The sequence below is a fragment of the Garra rufa genome, chromosome 2 (genome assembly GCF_049309525.1).
Source record: "Garra rufa chromosome 2, GarRuf1.0, whole genome shotgun sequence".
Taxonomy (NCBI): Eukaryota; Metazoa; Chordata; class Actinopteri; order Cypriniformes; family Cyprinidae; genus Garra; species Garra rufa.
This window is the reverse complement of record NC_133362.1, coordinates 9,550,182-9,571,125: the sequence shown is the minus strand read 5'-3', so window position 1 is coordinate 9,571,125 and position 20,944 is coordinate 9,550,182. Positions and strand designations below refer to the sequence as shown.

The 20,944-nt window shown below is 35.3% G+C and overlaps 1 protein-coding gene across 1 annotated transcript in view; it reads right to left on the bottom strand.

The window, feature by feature from the left end:
- The window catches only part of mdga1 (MAM domain containing glycosylphosphatidylinositol anchor 1), a 287,756-nt gene that overhangs the window by 61,370 nt on the left and 205,442 nt on the right, over positions 1-20,944 (bottom strand). Inside the window, exons 6-8 of the mRNA XM_073834571.1 lie at positions 15,547-15,816; positions 10,221-10,550; positions 7,682-7,978 (exon numbers count right to left, since the gene is read on the bottom strand). Of these exons, the coding sequence (XP_073690672.1) occupies positions 7,682-7,978; positions 10,221-10,550; positions 15,547-15,816 (897 nt within the window). The remainder of the gene's footprint in view (positions 1-7,681; positions 7,979-10,220; positions 10,551-15,546; positions 15,817-20,944) is intronic.

The window sequence follows — 20,944 nt, the reverse complement described above, 5'->3', positions numbered from 1 at the left end:
TTTAATAGACAATCCTTTGAAACAGACATCTAACATTCAAAACAATTATCGCCCCCATTTTCCATGATCCAACCAATTCCTGATGGATAAAATCAATTTGTCTTTCCTGTTTCACTTGAAAAACATGTCAGATTAAAAAAGTCATTTGGCTTGCGAACAGCATCTCACATTGACTAGATGACGTCAGTCAAAAAAGGACAGTCGTGTCAGAAAATTAAACAAAGACAAACATCTTTTCATTTTTCATCTGGTAAAAAAAAGACCTGGTCTGTGCATTAAGGAGGCAGACAGGGTCAAATCTGATTTCACTGACTCATGTTCACACTAATTCAACACTGCCAAAATGAACACAATCAAACCTATTTGAAATTCCCACAAGGTTCTCTGGTTTGTGCTTTGGATTTGAGACAAAGAAATCAAACAGTGTGGGAGAGAACTAGTACTCCAGCCAAACCACTCTATAAGTGGCACAATTCTTTGTAGTAATAATAAAAAAAAATCAATTATTAAAGAATTTTCATCAACAACAAAAACCGTATTTGGCTGTATCTCACATATTGCATTTCATTTTGAATTTATTTTAAAACCAAAATAAAACAGTAGCAAATCCCAAAATGTTGCTAAGAGCTCTAATGAATAGAAAATACAATAAAGCAGCGGTGCTAGCAATGCCAGGGTCATGGGTTCAAATCCCATGAACGTATAAATTATGCATATTCATTATGCATGATGAAATGCATAAAACAGCTCAACTAGACTTTGCAGAAATGTATCTCCTTTTACTGATTACTTGTTGACAAAGGAGAAAAAGCTGAATGCATTTAAAACATATAAACACTGAGTAAAGAAAGCAAGAAAAAATTAAGTTTGGAAATGCATAAAACAAGCTGTGAGTGTGAATGATACTGTACAGTCTATAGCATTATAAATTCCCTTGATGTGACGGGGCGATCATCATCAGTGTTGCATTTCAACGCAGTTTGAGACAAACATTTATCTAAGCTCAACAGGAAGAGGTGATTTTCTCTCATCTATTCCCATAATGAAGTTTACACCAGCCTATTTTAATTTCACAACACAACAGTTCCCATAAACAAACTATAATGATCCGTCTCATGTGAGAGGACACGTGTCTGTAGCCAAAACATCATGAGCTTCAGCCACTTAACGGCACTGATAAATATGAGCATGAAGATAAAACAAACTGAAAATAAAGACACAAAAGAAAACATATACTGTATACATATTAAAGTATAAAAGTTATTAAAATTAGTAAAGGCAAAGGAGGAAATTGAGAATACGTCATAGAATAAATCACAGTTTTCTGCATCAAATAGTTCACCCAAAATGAAAATGTGCTTACAGTGTACCTCATCCAAGATGTACATGAGTTTATTCCATCAGATTTGATAAATTTACATTACTTGTTTACCAATGAATCATCAGCTGTGAATGGGTGCCGTCAGAATCCAAACAGCTGATAAAAACTTCACAATAATCCACACAACTCCATCATTTAACATCTTGTGAAAGTAAAAAGCTGCATGTTTGTAAGAAACAAATCCATCATTAATACTGAGACACTTCCATAATCCATATTAACGCTTCCTACAGTTAAAAAGTCCATCCCATGTGGTCCTCTTACATCTAAATCCACCCACATATTTGTTTAGAACTGCTTTGGCTTGTAAACAGTGCAAATTTCTGATGGATTTTTTTTATTACAGACATGCAGTATATGGATCATTTACATTATTTGTGGATTATTGTGATGTTTTTATCAGCTGTTTGGACTCTCTTTCTGACGGCACCCATTTACGGATCCATTTGTGAGCAAGTGATGTAATGCTACATTTGTCCATTTTGTTCTAATTAAGAAACAAAGGATAGCCTGAAGGTGAATTTTAAGCAACTTTTCATTTTTGGGTGAACTACTCCTTTAATAATTATTTCCATTGCATTCTCATTACTGTCACAATTTAATTGAAAAATATATTCAAAAAAATGTATTTTTAAATGTAGTTTTTAAATAATTAAACAATGTTTAATCAAAGTTCCATTTATGTGATCAAAAAGACAGAAAAAAGTAATATTTTAAAATATTACTGCAACTCAAAATAAAAGTTTTTTTATTTTAATATTTTATCATTTATTTCTGTGATGCAAAGCTGAATTTTCATCAGCCATTACTCCAGTCTTCAGTGTCACATGATTCATCAAAAATCATTCTAATATACTGATTTATTACTTTTATCATCAATGTTGGAAACGGTTGTGCTGCTTAATATTTTTTTGGAAGCTGTGATACTTTTTTCAGGATTCTTTGATGAATAAAAAGTTAAAAAGAACAGCATTCATTCAAACTGGAAATCTTTTCTAACAATATAATACTAATACTATTACTTTTTATCAATTTAACACATTCTTGCTGAATAAAAGTATTAATTTTTTTCAAAGAGACAAAGAAATGAAAATGTACTGACCCCAGTTTGAGCGAGGTCTTTTTTAAATAAATGCTGTTCTTTTTAATGTTTTATTTATCAAAGATTCCTGAGGTTCCAAAAAAAAAGCAACACAACTATTTTAAACACTGATAATAAATCAGCATATTAGTATTTGCGAAGGATCATGTGACACTGAATACTGTAATGTAATAATGCTGAAAATTCAGCTTTGCAGGAATAAGTTACGTTTTAAAGTATATTAAAATAGAAAAACAATATTTTAAATTGCAATAATATTTTTGTTCTGTATTTTTAATCAAATAAATGCAGCCTTGATGAGCAGAAAAGTCTCCTTTAAAAAGCATTAAAAAAATGAAACTATTAATATTCCATAATTTAAAAACACATTTTAAGTCAAACATATATTACTTTAAAAATCAAATAATCCTATTTTATTTAAATCTACATACATGCAACAAATAATACAGACACTTTAAAATTTAAATAATGAATGAGAATGTTCTTGACAGGTTTTTAAAGATTTACCCTGCTAGCCTCTCAATGCCTCTCAGTGAAATGTGGTTCAGTTTCAGGCAGATGCTGTCTTTCTCTCCTGACACAGAGAGACAGGACGGGGTGTAAGACTGCATCTCCCTGTCTTCATCTCCAGAGAGACAGGCAAAGCCACCTGGCTCATAAATCAGACCTGCCGTGGGATGAAGCACAGCGGTGGGCTCTAAACTGCCTCCATCCTGCAATACTCCGCATTAGCCGGGCCCGTTACGGCAGCGATATTGACGTTAGATAGAAACAAAGGGACTGAGGATGTGAGGATAGACTAGATGCGTGGGGGAGAGGGTGATTCATACGAGCTCTTAATGAAGCTATCACTCATTTAGCTGCAACACAGCATTCTGGGATTTCTCAGGCCATAAATCCTTCCCAAGAACTTCAATTTGTTCACAGCATGCTCCGCGTTACATGTTTTGGGATATATTGTGTTTAAGTCACACGCACAGTATTTATACGTCACCTCTGAACGCACGGGCCGTGCAGATTCATTGACTGTGCTGTTTAATAACAGTATAAATCACGTGTTGTCATCGTTTATCATAATTGATCACAGGCCGAGCAATGACATGCTCCGCTCACCTGAGACAAACTCGTTTACCTAAACGCTGTCTGCCAGATGGAAAGAGACATACTGAAACAACCCCGTCACACAGAATATCATAACAAAACAGCATATGATCAATACAAATAATCTAAAGACATATCGAAAACCACATAGCAGACACATTTTTCCAAGTCTTTTACAAGCTGTAAAATTAAAAACAAAATGGATTTAATTACATTTTACAAGAAAATATCATTTCAGTCCTTCAACTTCAAAATTTCATTTTTAACCCATGTGCTGTGCTGAAAATACTTGACAGGCCTTTTAAAGGAGAAGTTCTCTTTCAAAACAAAATTTACAGATAATTTACTCATCCCCTAGCTAACCAAGATGTTCCTGTCTTTCTTTCTTCAGTCATAAAGAAATGATGTTTCTTGAGGAAAACATTTCAGGAATGTTCTCCATATAGTGGACTTCTATGGTGCCCGCGAGTTTGAACTTCCAAAATGCAGCTTCAAAGGGCTCTAAACAATCCCAGCCGAGGAAGAAGAGTCTTACCTAGTGAAATGATTGGTTATTTATTTTCTAAAAACAATGTACAATTTCTATACTTTTTAACCTCAAATGCTTGTCTTGTCTAGCTCTGTATGAACTCTGGTTCAAGACAATAAGGGTATGTCAAAAAAAAGTCCTATCTCATATATTTCTCCTCAAACTTCAAAATCGTCCTACATCGCTGCAGAAGTACCGACCCAGTGTTTACAAAGAGAACATGCAAAGATGATCAAAACAGCGATGTAGGGTGATTTTGAAGTTGGAGGAGAAAATAAGATGGGAATTTTTTACCCAACTGTATTAAACCGGAGTACACAGAGTACGCATGCACATAGCAGAGACTGACAAGATGAGCATTTGAGGTTAAAAAGTATATAAACTAGGGGTGTGCGATATTGACAAATAATGTCTGGACATTTTCTGGGTGACTCCGAAAGTTTTTGATATTCTTCATATTCTGTGTGGTCAGTTTAAATAGTTTTTCCAATAAGTTTAAATTGATTTTTACCTTTTATGGGCATTTTTACCTTTATAAAGTCATTTTTTTTTCTAAAATTGTGCATCATCTTTTGAGTCAAATTCTCACATTTAAAAAGTCAATAATAATAATACATTTAGGCTGTTACAAAAGAAATGAAATCAGTATCAACAAAATTCACCTTTGCAGAAGCTGCATATGAAGCAAAACTGAGGTGCATAAGCTCAGTTGAAACCTATATAATTATATAGCCCAGCAAGAGACATTTATAACCAGGAACACCACAAGCGTAACAAGGTGAGAAAAATATGCATGCTGAGTTCTCCTGGAATAAACTTTAGGTTCAATGCCTTGTGCACAACAGTATTAGTTCACAGCCTGCACCTTGTGGGGCTCAACCACCCAGTTTTCCTGGCCACAATGTCACAGTTCCAAAAAGCTCTTTGCATTATGTGATGCTCACAGTCAGATACTCCTCCTGTGCAGTGAATGGAACGACCCACACTCAAATTCAGCATCGTCCTGTAATCACATGGTGCATTTTGAAGCAACACAATAAACACAGGATCCATTATGAGAGCATAGAGTGCTTTGCTCCGCTAATGGCTCGTGTGAAAAGGGCTGATGCGCATTGAGTGGTTCAGGGTTTAGCCCGTCTATCTTTTGTGTGGTTGTGCGCAGCTAGAGCGCTAATGAATTCAAGGCTTTTTAGTTTTGCACTTACAAAACGTGCTCCACGCGGGCATCATAATGCATTATGAAAACTCTGAGCGCATTAACACTCCCGCCGGCCCCCGAATGGCGCGTCTAAAAATAGCAGGATCAAAATCATTGATGATGGTCCACTGGGTCTTAATGGAAAACGCGTGTCACTTTGGCTCGTTTGGTCGTGCGTTCGGAGACTCAATCTATCCTCCGTCAGTGAATCGCATTACAATCAAGATTAAAATCACATTAGAATGTGAGGCACCAAATCAAATCTAATCACGCCATCGATTGAGACAATTTCACGATAGACTTCATTACCGCTGTCCTTTCTCTGGCAGGCACAGGAGTGCTGTTTGTCTGAGATGCTCTGGGATGTGTCCAAACTGTGTCAAGTGACAAATAAAATCCTTCTGTGATATTACAGAAAGGCTAGAGCGGGACTTCCTATAAACACTATACATGTAAGACTTGATAGGAATTATAGACTACCATTTAAAAGTTTGGAGTCAAACTTTTGAAAGAAATCAATACTTAGTTATATAAAGTAAGGATGCATTATATAATACATCCTCTTAATTGATAGTGTGCATCAGTATTGAAGTTAAAGTGGAAAAAAATAAGACAGCCAAAAAGTCAAAATCATATTTTGATCAAAAATAACAAATGCATATGGTATAGCTGTGCATGTTATAATAGAAAATACTACAGATACAACAGAATATAATAGAAAATAAATAGTGTCAACTATTAACCTCATTTTAGGTTATTTATTGTTTCCTTAAATGCACCATAAGGGATTTTTTATTGATTGACACTCTATGGAAGACCATTTCCGACACATAAGAAAAAAATGAATGAGTTAAAAAGCCAAAATTATGACATACTTAAGTCATAATTACGACATAAATTGACATTATGAATTTATAAGTCCTAATTATAAGATAAAATTGTTATATATGGTTGAAATTATGTCAAAGTAATAATTACAAGATAAAAAATCGAAATTTAGACTTTGCAAGTCGAAATTATGACTTCTTAACTTTACTGGTCTGACACAACACAAAATAGTAGTCTAAGATAAACAGGACGTTCTAAAACTAATTAACTTGGCTTAAAATAGTTTGGAAGATCCAGTTTAGTACACACCTTATGAATAAAGCATAATAAAGTCATTAAGTCATAATTTCAACTTGCAAAGTCATAATTTTAGCTTTCTATGTCAATTTTGACTTTTTATGTCATAATTATGACTTAAGTATTTCATAATTGTCATAACTGCAACTTGGTAAGTCAAAATGTTAACTTTTTAAGTCATAATTTCGACTTCTTATCTAATAATTTCAATTTTAATGTCAATTTTGAGTTTTTATGTCTTAATTATGACTTAAATTTGTCATAATTTCAACTTGGTATGTCAAAATGTTAACTTTTTAAGTCATAATTTCAGCTTTTTATCTCATAATTTAAACTTTTATGAAAATTTTGACTTTTTATGTCATAATTATGATTTTTAAAGTCATAATTCTGACTTTTTATCTCATAGTCATGATTTAAGTATGTCATAATTTTGACTTTTTAACACATATTTTTTCTGATATGATGGAAATGGGCTTCCATAAATATCCCTGTTACCTGGCAGATATCACTGAAATAGGAATCCTGAAATATCACATAGCCTCTGTGACAGACCTTGACTCTGGAAACTGCAAAAAAACAAAAGTGACCACAGGTCTTTTTTGAGCCAATCAGAAGACTATCTATGCTGTCAATCATTTAGGATGTTCACAGGGCAACCCATAAATAACAAACAGGATGCCGAGAATGTGATAATTTATGCATATCATGGGGGAAATGAGATTTACTCACTGCTAAATAGCTGCTTATAGCTTTAGCAGTTTGGCAAACTATCATTTCAAAGTATTTCTATCATGACATGCCAACAACGTAAATGTCACATCCATTATCAATGCTGGCGGAACAGATCTGTTGGACTGCTGAATTTCTGCTGCTGTTGGTTATTGCTGTTGTTGTAGATTATTGCTGCTGCTCCTGCAAAGCACAGGAAGATGCTACTGCCAATATTAGTATTTAAGAAATACTGCTGCAGCACAAATAGCATTTAAAATAACCCGTAGCAGATCTATACAGGTGGAGCTGGGGAGGTGGAGGGTTTCAGAGGAACTCTAAAAAATGCATTGCTAACCAGCCATTTAAATGTAAAGCAGCAAGCTCATTGGCTGCAGATGCAACATGAAACAATCAGCTTGTGCTAAGTAGTTCCACAACACTGTATATCATCAGCCTGCGCCATAAAAAGTTATGACAAATTGGCATTTCCACCATTTGTACCTTTAGCTGTTTGATGACTAAAACACTTACACTCCACGTTGAGCTGCACCTGAGCCTGTCGCCGTTTGATGTTAAGGCCGTTGTAAGGTGCAGTTTGGCAGCGATACGCTCCCATCATGTCCCGTGTCACATTGATCAGGCGCAAACGTCCATCACGTGTTTCCACCACCCAATCCCCAGATGGCATGGGCAGGTCCTTGTTTGCACGAGACCACAGAACAGGTGGGCGGGGCTTACCATCGACCAAACACACAAGCTCTGCGGTCCCGCCCTCACTGACATTGACCACACCCCCTCCGACTGGCACACTCAGAACAGGGGGAACAACTGAAAAAGAGAAAAAAAAAAAACAGTCATAAGAGGATATGTATTGTTTTTGAAAATCTGACAGTTTAAAAAAATCTAATAGCTAATATGTACAAGAAAAATTGGAAGTAATGACATACAAAGATGAAGATACTACTGTCTCATATTTATAGAAGTTTAATGTATTGAACTGCAACTTCTATTAAAATTAAACTAAAAATTAATATGTAACCTCTTGTCTCATCTTTGAAAATCTGCTGATATTAATAAAAATGAAACGATTTATCCTAACTCTTTTTATTTCAATTAATTAATAAACTAACTCAAAATTATTTGTCTTATTAAATGCTTATACAAAACAAGCAGAAAAAAAAGAAAAAAATGCTAGTACTCGATTGGTTTTGCAATGTTACTTCTGCAGTTCTTTTTATCTTGCCTAAATAAGGCCAGTTGGCAGGTTAACAACACATAAAAGAGGCAATTAACTGTGATGTAATATTAAATAATACAGAAGAAAAGATAATTAACTGCTTTTTTTAAGACACTACTGTGTTAAATCTACTTTGCCAATACCAAAACACATGAAGGAAAAAACACTCAATATAATGACCATGTAGGATGAACAGACTTCAAACAGTAGGACAGAAAGATCATAAAGCGAGAGATAAAGAGACTGTCAGATGATGCGATTGATCATGTTAGGTACCGCAGTCAGAGAGTGTAACCCCAGAGAAGGTCGAAACTTCAAGTACAAAAAAAGAGAAGAAACTCAGAAAAAAACAGCCTCCCGCTGAGATAAGAGAGAGCAGATCAGAGGGGACTCAAATGCATGAGGGCGTCTGCATTCCCCAGAATTCAACAGTTTACTACTATTAACCCAGAAGAATGGCCAATCCCACATTTTTACTGTTTACACACGAGGCGTAAGTTCAACCTCTCTGATAGCTGAAAAACACTCAATAAACATCATGTTGGACAGAAAAGCCCTATATTGTTGATGAGCAAATATCTCTGCTAAATAGTGGTTTCTTTCTGATGTTGTTTAATTAAAAAAAATAAAATAAAGATGGCAAAAGAAGTCACAATTATTTTTCATTTAAAAAAAGGATGTTGTGAGTGTCATTATTTGGTAAATTTATGTTTAGGCTTGCTATTAGCTGACATTCTGCATCCACCATAATTCAAACTGCTAGATATTAAGATAATTTCTGAATGTTTCTGAAAGTTTAAAGGTGATGAGTACTAGTTTAAAAACGGATAAGTACATTAATAGATATTTTGGCAAACAGAGCAATAGATAGAGCGATAGAGCGACAGATAATCTCTTATACTGAACACTAGACAAAATGATTGATAGAATAGATCAATCAACGACAGAACAACAAATAGATAGAATGACAGAACGATTGATAGAAGGATACAACAGAACGACAGAACTATACATAGAACGATAGAATGATCAATAGAACAATAGAAAGAACGATAGATAAAATGACAGAACTATAGAACAATAGATAGATTGAATGATAGATAGATTGAACGACAGTTAGAGCTATACATAAAATAGATAGATAGATAGATAGATAGATAGATAGATAGGAATGACAGAACTATACACAGAACGATAGAACGATCAATAGAATGATAGAAAGAACGATAGATTTAATGACACGATAAAAAACGATAGATAAAACGACAGAACTATAGAAAATAGAATGATCGAACGATAGATAGAACAATAGAATTATAGATTTAACGATAGAGCTATACATAGAACAATAGATAGAGTAAGATAGATAGATAAAACTATATAGAACGATAGATAGATAGATAGAACGATAGATAGATAGAAAGATAGAAAGAACGATAGATAGATAGATAGATAGATAGATAGATAGATAGATAGATAGATAGATAGATAGATAGATAGATAGATAGATAGATAGATAGATAGATAGATAGATAGATAGATAGATAGATCGATCTACAATAAATAGATAGAATAAAAGATAGATATAGATCTAAAGCGGTTTGGACAACAGGCAGCGCTAGAAAGAAAACAGTACTCATCAAATCATTTCATGGGGTCTTTCATGTTTGTGAGCAAACCAAATCACATTATAACAAGCAAACAACATCATCAGCAACGAGCAGAAGGAGTCAGATCAAAGGGCCATTTCACAGTACGAGCACAACAAGTGAGTTTTAAAAGCTCTGAGGCCTTAAACCCTCAGCATCTTTAGTATTACAATCACTGTCTCACCGCTGCTCTGTGTGATGTTCACGTCCACTCGCAGTTCAGGAACACTGCTCCCGGGGAAGTTGGCTACGCAGCTGTAGGTGGCCTGATCTCTGAACTTCATGTCCACGATTTCCAGGCTGCTGGTACCAGGCGGCATGTCTGGGTCGCTGCGCAGCACAATGAGGGTGTCGGTGGGGTAGATGAGAGCTCCGTTCTTGTACCAGGTGTAGTTCACCTTGTCCTGAGGCTGGGCGTCAACGTGGCAGGAAAGTTTGAGGTCTCGACCCATCTGTATGCTCTCGCTGTCTTTGTTGGAGTCCGGTGTGATCTGGAATGTTAAATTCTTCATGGCTAACAGAGAGAGAGAAAAGATGACACAGTGATCACAGTGAAAGAAGCATATAGGTTATGACCAAACCGATGCTTAGAACTATCAACTCTTTATTCACCAGTGCTGATGAGTAAAAATATTCAAAATCAAGAACTGAAATTAAATTGAATTTAAATATTAGAACAAAATGATTAAACACTTAATTTAATATTAGAAATGTAGCTTTGGTAACTAACTTAATACGTTTAAGCACTAAAATCGCAAAAACTAAAATGGAAAGTAGAAAGCAGAAAAGCTATATAGTAATATATGTAATACATAAGGGTAATTTTTTTTTTTTATTCAGATTTATACATTATGAATAAATAAGCTTTCCACTGATGTATGGTTTGTTAGAATAGGACAATATTTGGCTGAGACACAACTATTTGAAAATCTGGAATCTGAGGGTCCAAAAAAAAAAAAAAAAAATCTAAATATTGAGAAAATCCCCTTTAAATTTGTCCAAGCTCTTAGCCATGCATATTACTAACCAAGAATTACATTTTACATATATTTACATGATCTTGACTTAATATCCTAATGACTTCTGGCATAAAAGAAAAATCGATAATTTTGACCCATACAACGTATTGTTGACTATTGCTATAAATATACCTGTGCTACTGTGGTTTTGTGCTCCAGGGTCACACATACATATACATATATATATATATATATATATATATATATATATATATATATATGTATGTATATATAATGACAAAAGCACATAAGAAAATTACTAAAAAAACTCGAAACAAATTTTATTTAATAATAACAATAATAATACATTTAATAAAAAAATAAATTAGAAATATTAGAAATTTTGCTTCTGTACGTAAGTTAAATACGTTTAAGTACTAAAATCGCTAAAACTAAAAACTATATATATATATATATATATATATATATATATATATATATATATATATATATATATATATATAAATAAAGCACATAAAAAAATTATAAAACTTACACTAAAAATAAAAACAAAAAATATGAAAAAAGTTGATTTAAAATATTAATAAATACATATATACTAGTATTTAAATAACACTAATATAACACAGTTTTTCACATTTTCTGGGAAAAAATGTTTGGAAGACTGTAGAATTAATTTAATTTTATGTTGGTTTCACCTTTTAGTACCTAAATGCATTATAAAATTTGTGATAAAATATGCAAAAACCTGTGAGTGCAGTTAAAATACAAGCCACAGCTGTATAATAATAATAATTTAACAAAAATAATAATTTTAAAAAGTCAGGACATCATGAACAATAAAAATATTAATAAAAAATATTACAAATCAACATTAAACATAAATATTTAGCATTAATTATTACAATTAATATTAAAATAATGGCACGTAGTATCTAATTTTTTTTTGTTTTATGTTTGAGTTTAGGTTTAAAGCTTTATTTCATTATAAATGAAATAACATCATGCAAACAGAAATAAATACATAGTCTTCCAGAGTAATATTGCAATGGCATCAGAATGTAGAAATTCTATTTAATCTTATGTTTCTGAAGAAGTATAACGTTTACAAAAAACACAAATAGACAGCATATCTAAGATTGAAATGATTAATGTAGAGTCTGTACTGAAGCGTTTTAAATACATTTAATAAATTTATCATTTAGATTTATAGTACAGTCCTGCCTTCCAGTGTCACATTGCATCATATTTACATGAAACCATCTGAGAGGTCTGCTTTACTGCAAACACTGAATGTAATCATGAGGAAAAAATAATGACTCAGTTGTAAAGTGCTTTTTAAGACGAAAATAATGAGCTTAAATACAGTATCACAAACACAGCTGAAGACGCTTAGAGGATCCATAACCCCCCCACAGCCCTACTGCTGTAATTTGTTAGTACCGAAGCACAATTCATAACTATAACAGCTTAGCCGCGTGTTTACGCTCTGACAGTATGAAAAACGACCCTGCAGGTGGAGACAGAAAGTTTAGCGCCATATGTTCAGCGCCCCGCATTTCAACAGACGGCTGCCTTACCTGGATGATTGGCTGCGCTCAGGCGTCCGCGGCACCTGCGTGCGCGTTTGACACAAAGCGAGCTCATTACCGTCAACAGAGACGGATCCAGCACGCACCCCGCGCATTCCGAAATAAGAGCCTTCTACTGCTAATTACCTCCATTGCTCTCAAATTAATTGGAGTAAATAAAAATGATTAAAGAGGCTAAGAATAGCTCCAGGCCCTGATGAACGGCAGGCGTTATGGCAGCCGTTCCTGAATCACCCTCTCGGCTTGAGGAGTTTAACACGATCACACACTGCCAAGAGAGCTAATTACAGTTCAACCGCTAACTCACGCTCACGCCACATAAACACACGCTCCCACGCGTACATATGAAGAAATCTGGCTTGGCAATTTTTGTGCTAAGCGCGGGACAGACAGGAAGTCATAACTCATTCAAATGCGTGTCAATCAAGCGGTCGGAGGAATGTGTAAACTTAAATTGAATCTGATGGCTTGAGATGTAACTAATATTTCAGCCATTAAAGGTGAAGTGATTTCTGTGCCACCAAACAGAACTGCAGAAATAAAGACTGATTTCAAACCAGGGGTGCGTAAAATTCAGAACTAAATTGGCTCCTTTTTAATTCATGAGCGTAAATTGAATTGGCCACACCCCACAGGAGGGGAAATCCTAATTTGAATTAGAAGAACTGAATTTCAATAAAATCCAACCAAGCTAGTTCATTTTGGAAATGTTGGTCCATTAAAGTTCTATCCATCTATACCATATCTATTCATTTATCTAACCACCCATCCTTCCATCTACATCTATCCATCCATCCATATCTATATGTATACAATCCCTATCTATCCAACCATCCATCTATCCATCCATCCATCTTTATATGTATACTATCTCTATCCATCTATCTAACCATCTATCTATCTATCCATCCATCCTTACATCTACGTCTATCCTTGTCTATCCATCTATCTATCCATCCATCCAATGTCTATATGTATACTTTTTTCTATCCATCTGTCTATCCAGCAATCTTTCCATCTACATCTATCCTTATGTCTATCCATCTATCTGTATTATCCATCTATCTGTCCATCCATCTATCCTTTCATCTACATCTATCCTTATGTCTGTCTATCTATCTATATATATATTTTCTTCAATCTGTTCATCAATCCATCCATCCATCCATCTCTTTCTGTATCTCTATCCATCTATCCGTCTGTTGATTCATCCATCCATCTATCTGTCCATCCATCCATCTATCCTTTCATCTACATCTATCCTTATGTCTATCCATCTATCTGTATTATCCATCTATCTGTCCATCCATCTATCCTTTCATCTACATCTATCCTTATGTCTGTCTATCTATCTATATATATATTTTCTTCAATCTGTTCATCAATCCATCCATCCATCCATCTCTTTCTGTATCTCTATCCATCTATCCGTCTGTTGATTCATCCATCCATCTATCTGTCCATCCATCCATCTATCCTTTCATCTACATCTATCCTTATGTCTTTCTATCTATCTATATATATTTTCTTCCATCTGTTCATCCATCTCTTTATCCATCTCTATCCGTCTATCTATCTATCATTAATCCATCTACGTCTATTATTGTCTATCCGTCCATCCCTCCTTCTATCTATCTATCTATCTATCTATCTATCTATCTATCTATCTATCTATCTATCTATCTATCTATCTATCTATCTATCTATCTATCTAGCTGTCTGTCCATCCATCTATCCACCTCTATCTATCTATCTAGCTGTCTGTTCATCCATCTATGTCTGTATATCCATCTATCCATCTATCTATCTATCTATCCATCTATCTATCTATCTATCTATCTATCTATCTATCTATCTATCTATCTATCTATCTATCTATCTATCTATCTATCTATCTATCTATCTATCTATCTATCTATCTATCTGTCTGTCTGTCTGTCTGTCTGTCTGTCTGTCTGATCATCTATCCTTGTCTGTCTATCTGTCCATCCATCTATCCACCTTTATCTATCTATCTAGCTGTCTGTTCATCCATCTATGTCTGTATATCTGTCTATCTGTCAGATATCTATCTATATATCTGTCTATACATATATCTATCTATATGTCCTTCCATTCATCTATGTCTATACGTATCTCTATCCATCTATCTATCTGTCTGTTGATTCATCTATCCATCTATCTGTCCATCCATCCATCTATCCTTTCATCTACATCTATCCTTATGTCTTTCTATTTATCCATCTATCTATATTTTCTTCCATCTGTTCATCCATCCATCCATCTCTATCCATCTATCTATCTATCTATCACTAATCCATCTACATCTATTATTGTCTATCCTTCCATCTATCCATCCATCCATCCATCCATCCATCCATCCATCCATCCATCTATCTATCTATCTATCTATCTATCTATCTATCTATCTATCTATCTATCTATCTATCTATCTATCTATCTATCTATCTATCTATCTATCTATCTATCTATCTATCTATCTATCTATCAGTCTGTCTGATCATCTATCCTTGTCTATCTGTCCATCCATCTATCCACCTCCATCTATCTAGCTGTCTGTTCATCCATCTATGTCTGTATATCTGTCTATCTGTCAGATATCTATCTATCTATATATCTGTCTATACATATATCTATCAATATGTCCTTCCATTCATCTATGTCTATACGTATCTCTATATAGCTGTCTGTTCACCCATCTATCATCTATCTATCTATCTATCTATCTATCTATCTATCTATCTATCTATCTATCTATCTATCTATCTATCTATCTATCTATCTATCTATCTATCTCAGCTTGTCCTGTCAAAATGCTATTCTAGTTAAAGTAAGATGAATTTCCAATGCATTTGAATTCTACTTAATTACATCCAAATTCTAATGTCAGCACATGTATAAAACTGAGCACACTTACATCTCACAATGAGGCTGACGGTTCTTCTCGCAGGGTTTCCCACATTGTTGACGGCTGTGCAGTTGTAGACGCCGGCATCAGCGGGAGTGACGGACCGGAGAGTGAGGGACCCCCCTCGGATCATGGAGCGCTGAGGAAGGAACCCAGGGTACCGCGACCAGGTGACCATAGGCGTGGGGAATCCTGCCGTTACCTCACATGACAGTGTGACGTCTTGGCCTGGGTCCACCACGTACGTCTCATTCACAGACAGCTTTAGAGCAGGGGGTGCTGCGAACAAAAGCATGCATCATTTAGCTGGTGGCTTTCCTGTTTATGTAGATGAGTGAGTCGTTACAGCATTTAGCAGAACAAGAGAAGTGCAGGTGGTCCTGCTTCAACATGCTAAAAGTGTTTCGACAAGAGGGTCAATACTACCCTTGATCAATAATAACATTTCATGAGAAATCACCTCTTCGCTGCTTCTGGGGAATGAACTAACAGCTATTTTTAGCATGACACATAACTCAAGTCCCATGGCAGACTCTTTACAGTATCTCCTTCACGGTTTCCCTCTTTTAAAGCCTAAGTGTCCTGTCAGCTGATTTGGCCTCAGCAACTGCTGATCATTTAACCTCAAACCTTAGGTTTTTTCTTTGTTAGCTTAAGTCACTTTGTGTAATAAAATAATGTATGAAACTAAAAATAACAATATGAAGCATACTGTAATTAAAGGAAACCACGCAGGCGGTCGCTGCTCGCAATTAGATAGATATGCTTTACTATATAAACACAGCCACATCTTACATTTCTTTTTTTTCCCCTCACAAAATAAAGAGATATTTCAAGAACAAGACCGTAGATGTTGCATTTTCCTCTCTACATGATTGAACACATGATCATTAAGCCAGAAATGAATTTCACAGTCAAAATCACACATTAAAAAAAGATTTTATCCTTCAGCCTATTACAGTGCACATACTGTTCATCTAATAAAACTGTCAAACACAATATACTCAATTACTTTTTTGTGTGTGCTTATATATTGTTAAAGAAAATAAGTAAATTAATTAAACGATGAAATCCACACTTCAGGGTGACTGTCAATAAATACAATAAATCATTTTTGAGTTTCTCATTGTATGGTATTTGCAAAGAAACAAAATGCTATATACCGTACAATACAAAGGTTGGTCCTCATGTGATTTGAATCTCCCAATCTGATTTTATGACATTATGTACAGAGAAACACAGAAATTACATGAGGACATGTTGCAGGCCAGATTCGAACCTGCATACTTTACATCCACCCCCTTTCGCATCACATAGCACACCAGTCTCTCTGAATGGCATCATTCTCATCTGTGGTCATTATCTCTGCAGTCTAAAACTGTCATACTGTACCTGAACAAGACCAGACTGCAGCTAAGCATCATAAACTCATTAGTTAAAATTAAATGACTGAAATTAGCAGGCTGAAAACCTGCCAATGTGCTTTTCATCTACCTACAAATTAATTGTCATTGGCAATATCTAAATTCTGAATAAACTTGTAAAACATCCCAAATATAATGCCAAAAAAATAATTCGGTGTCTACAGTATGAACCCAATTAAAACTGTTCCAAAAAAGTATTTAAAAAAAGAGCATCAGACATGATTAAAAATGACTTCACACTTTTTTGAATCTTCATTGAAGTCACAATAATCAATATTTTTGGCTTGTTGTCCAGTATAAATATCTAAACATCCTTAAAACAAGATTTAGGAGCCAAAACGTGCAAAATATAGAGTTTTGTTTTCAAAGAAAAAATCCACTGTTTTGCTTCTTAAGTAAACTGAACATGTTTTAAAGATATTCAGATATTTGTTACTTGAAATCATGATTTCAACACAGAATAAGACAATGACCTATCACAGTGCAGTCTGGGTCATCAAAAAGTGGTTTGACTTATATCTCCTCAACTACAGTGAGGAAAAAAATTATTTGATCCCCTGTTGATTTTGTACTTTTGCCCACTGACAAAGAGATCAGTCTATAATTTTAAAGGTAGGTTTATTTGAACAGTGAGAGACAGAATAACAACAAAAAAAAAATCCAGAAAACGCATTTCAAAAAAGCAATTGATATGCATTTTAATGAGTGAAATTAGTATTTGATCCCCTATCAATCAGCAGGATTTCTGGCTCCCAGGTGTCTTTTATACCGGTAACAAGCTGAGATTAGGAGCACTCTCTTAACTTGTTACCTGTATAAAAGACACCTGTCAACAGAAGCAATCGATCAATCAGAATCCAAACTGATTCCACCATGGTCAAGACCAAAAAGCTTTCCAAGGATGTCAGGGACAAGATTGTAGACCTACACAAGGCTGGAATGTGCTATAAGACCATCGCCAAGCAGCTTGGTGAGAAGGTGACAACAGTTGGCGTGATTGTTCGCAAATGGAAGAAACACAAAATAACTGTCAATCTCCCTCAGTCTGGGGCTCCATGCAAGATCTCACCTCATGGAGTTTCAATGATCATGAGAACGGTGAGGATTCAGCCCAAAACTACATGAGAGGATCTTGTCAATGATCTCAAGGCAGCTAGGACCATAGTCACCAAGAAAACAATTGGTAACAATTGGCCTGTTTGCTGAATGATTCAGAGGAGAACTGGGTGAAAGCGTTGTGGTCAAATGAGAACATAATCAAGGTCTTTGTCATCAACTCAACTCCCCATGTTTGGAGGAGGAATGCTGCCTATGACCCAAGAACACCATCCCCACTGTCAAACATGGAGGTGGAAACATTATGCTTTGGGGGTGTTTTTCTGCTAAGGGGACGAGGCAACTGCACCGTATCAAAGGGACGATGGACAGGGCCATGTACCATCAGGGCCAGCGCATTGAAAATGGGTTGTAGATGAGTATGACCCAAAACACACGGCCAAAGCAACAAAGGAGTGGCTCAAAAAGAAGCACATTAAGGTCCTGCAGTGGCCCAGCCAGTCTCCAGACCTTAATCTCAAAGAAAATCTGTGGAGGGAGCTGAAGGTTCGAGTTGCCAAATGCCAGCCTCAAAACCTTAATGACTTGGAGAAGATCTGCAAAGAGGAGTGGGACAAAATCCCTCTTGGGATGTGTGCAAACCTGGTGGCCAACTACAAGAAACGTCTGACCTCTGTGACTGCCAACAAGGGCTTTGCGAAGTCATGTTTTGCAAAGGGATCAAATACTTACTTCCCTCATTAAAATGCAAATCAACAATAACTCGTTTTTCTGGATTTATTTGTTGTTATTCTGTCTCTCACTGTTCAAATAAACCTACCATTAAAATTATAGACTGATCATTTCTTTGTCAGTGGGCAAACGTACAAAATCAGCAGGGGATCAAATCATTTTTTCCTTCATACAACCAGAGATTAAAATATACTAACCCTTTAGAGAGGAATAGAAGCTAATATAATATGACTTAGACCTACATTCAATCTTCCAAGGGTGGTTTAAATTCTATGTCCCACAAGCACTACAATCCAGGATAATCCCAAAAATAGGAGATAGTTCTCATAGGGTGAATCTCACGTAACCTGTCGAGAACATTTCTGGGCCATATTTTACCCCCAAATCAAAATGATATTAAAAATAAATAAGCATAAAGAAATAATAAGCAATTTGTATGAAAAAGACAGAAAGCACAACCCAACCCAAAACTGGTCTGATCTCTATACTAAGCTCTTGTGCCTTACATCTGCTAAAATCTCAGTTGATCCTGATGGACTCCAGCACCAGACTGGAGCGGATCTGGGCTTCTGTACTGCCAACAACTCTACAAGCTCTCAGGCACATACAACAATCTTATTTGTTCTACAAATAACAGAGAGATCACAGGGACTGAAACATAGATGGAGAAATAGAGGGTCTGAGGAGGAAAGAATTTATCGCTTCAATTTCCCAGAACTGTGCAAGGGGGACGGTGCAGCATCAGTCCACTGTTGTCTCTCGATAATGGGACTGATGTGTTTTACAGAGTTTACGCCGCTTTTACAAACCGCTGCACTCCTGTGCTCCACAAACACATCACAGAGAGAAATGGATAGAGGAAATTCTAGTTAAAAGAAATGAAGGGTCAGAAATTAACTTAGGATAAGATAGAAAGTGAAATATGTTGCCTTCTGAGATCTCGACTTGTTTCCAAACAGCATTGCATGAAGGTTTTGTGGTGAATGCACAAGATCAGTGGACAGAGCTGATGTGCTGATTAGAAATAATGTTAACACCTATTATTACAAAAGTTCATATCATTTGTCTAGGTGTACACAAGGTTTCAGTGCAAAACCTTCCCATCTTTGTCTATATTCTTTAGTTTGTCTTTCAGTGCAATATGAGTTGTATTAAGCAGCATTTAGTACAAGCATTTCCAAAATGTTTCCAAGATATTTAAAAGAATGCTAGTGACCACAAGAGTTGACGGTGGCTACTGATTTCCATAGTATGGAACAAAAAAAATACTATGCAAGTGAATGGCTACCGTCAACTGCATGGTAACCAACTTTCTTCATCAACTGTAAATTTTAATTTTTGAGTAAACTATACCTTTAACAGCCCATTTGTTTAGTGTTTTCAGAACAACAGCCTTTATGCTTATATGTCTGTGTAAAAAAAGCATGGCAAAGTCATAGTAGGACATCAGGACATCATCATAAATTAAAAAAAAAAAAAAAGTGATGGGCAAACACTAAAGAGGATTGTGTCCAAACAACACAGAACTACTCCTGCAAATTGATAGCAAACTTCAATATTCACCTTGAAGAGCATGTTTCCACAAAAAAACAACTACAGAGAGCTTCACAAAGCCAACATCCATGAAAGAGCTGCAACTGCTAAAACTTTCATCACAGACGGCAATACTAAAAAACAAAAAAGGGTCCAAAAAAATGATCATAAAACCCGGACAGTGCAACAAGACGAAATTCAACACCTGCCCTGGCCAGACAAATCATCTGACTGGAATATAAGCAAACCACTTTTGGAGAGAAAAACAAGAAGCTGATTATCTCCTCCAACAGCATCTGGCATATTTTTTCGTTCATTCAACTGGATACTATTTAGAAGTTGTATGAATCTATTCTAAGATTATTAGACGCTGTATTGAAAGCAAATGGTGGTAAAACAACTCACATTATTTAATCAGCCAACCACAGTTTGTTTTGCTTTTGTGTCATGTAAGGATGATTCTATCTAAAATTGTGCAAACTGAGAACATGACCTTTTGCCCCAGAGCTCACAATTCCTCATTTAAAGGGGTCATCAGATGTAAAACTAACTTTTACATGTTGTTTCAACATTAATGTGTGCTGGCATTTTGTGTACGCATCCACCCTACAATGATAAAAATCCACCCAGTGGTATTTTTTTAATCTTTAAAAGTAATATCC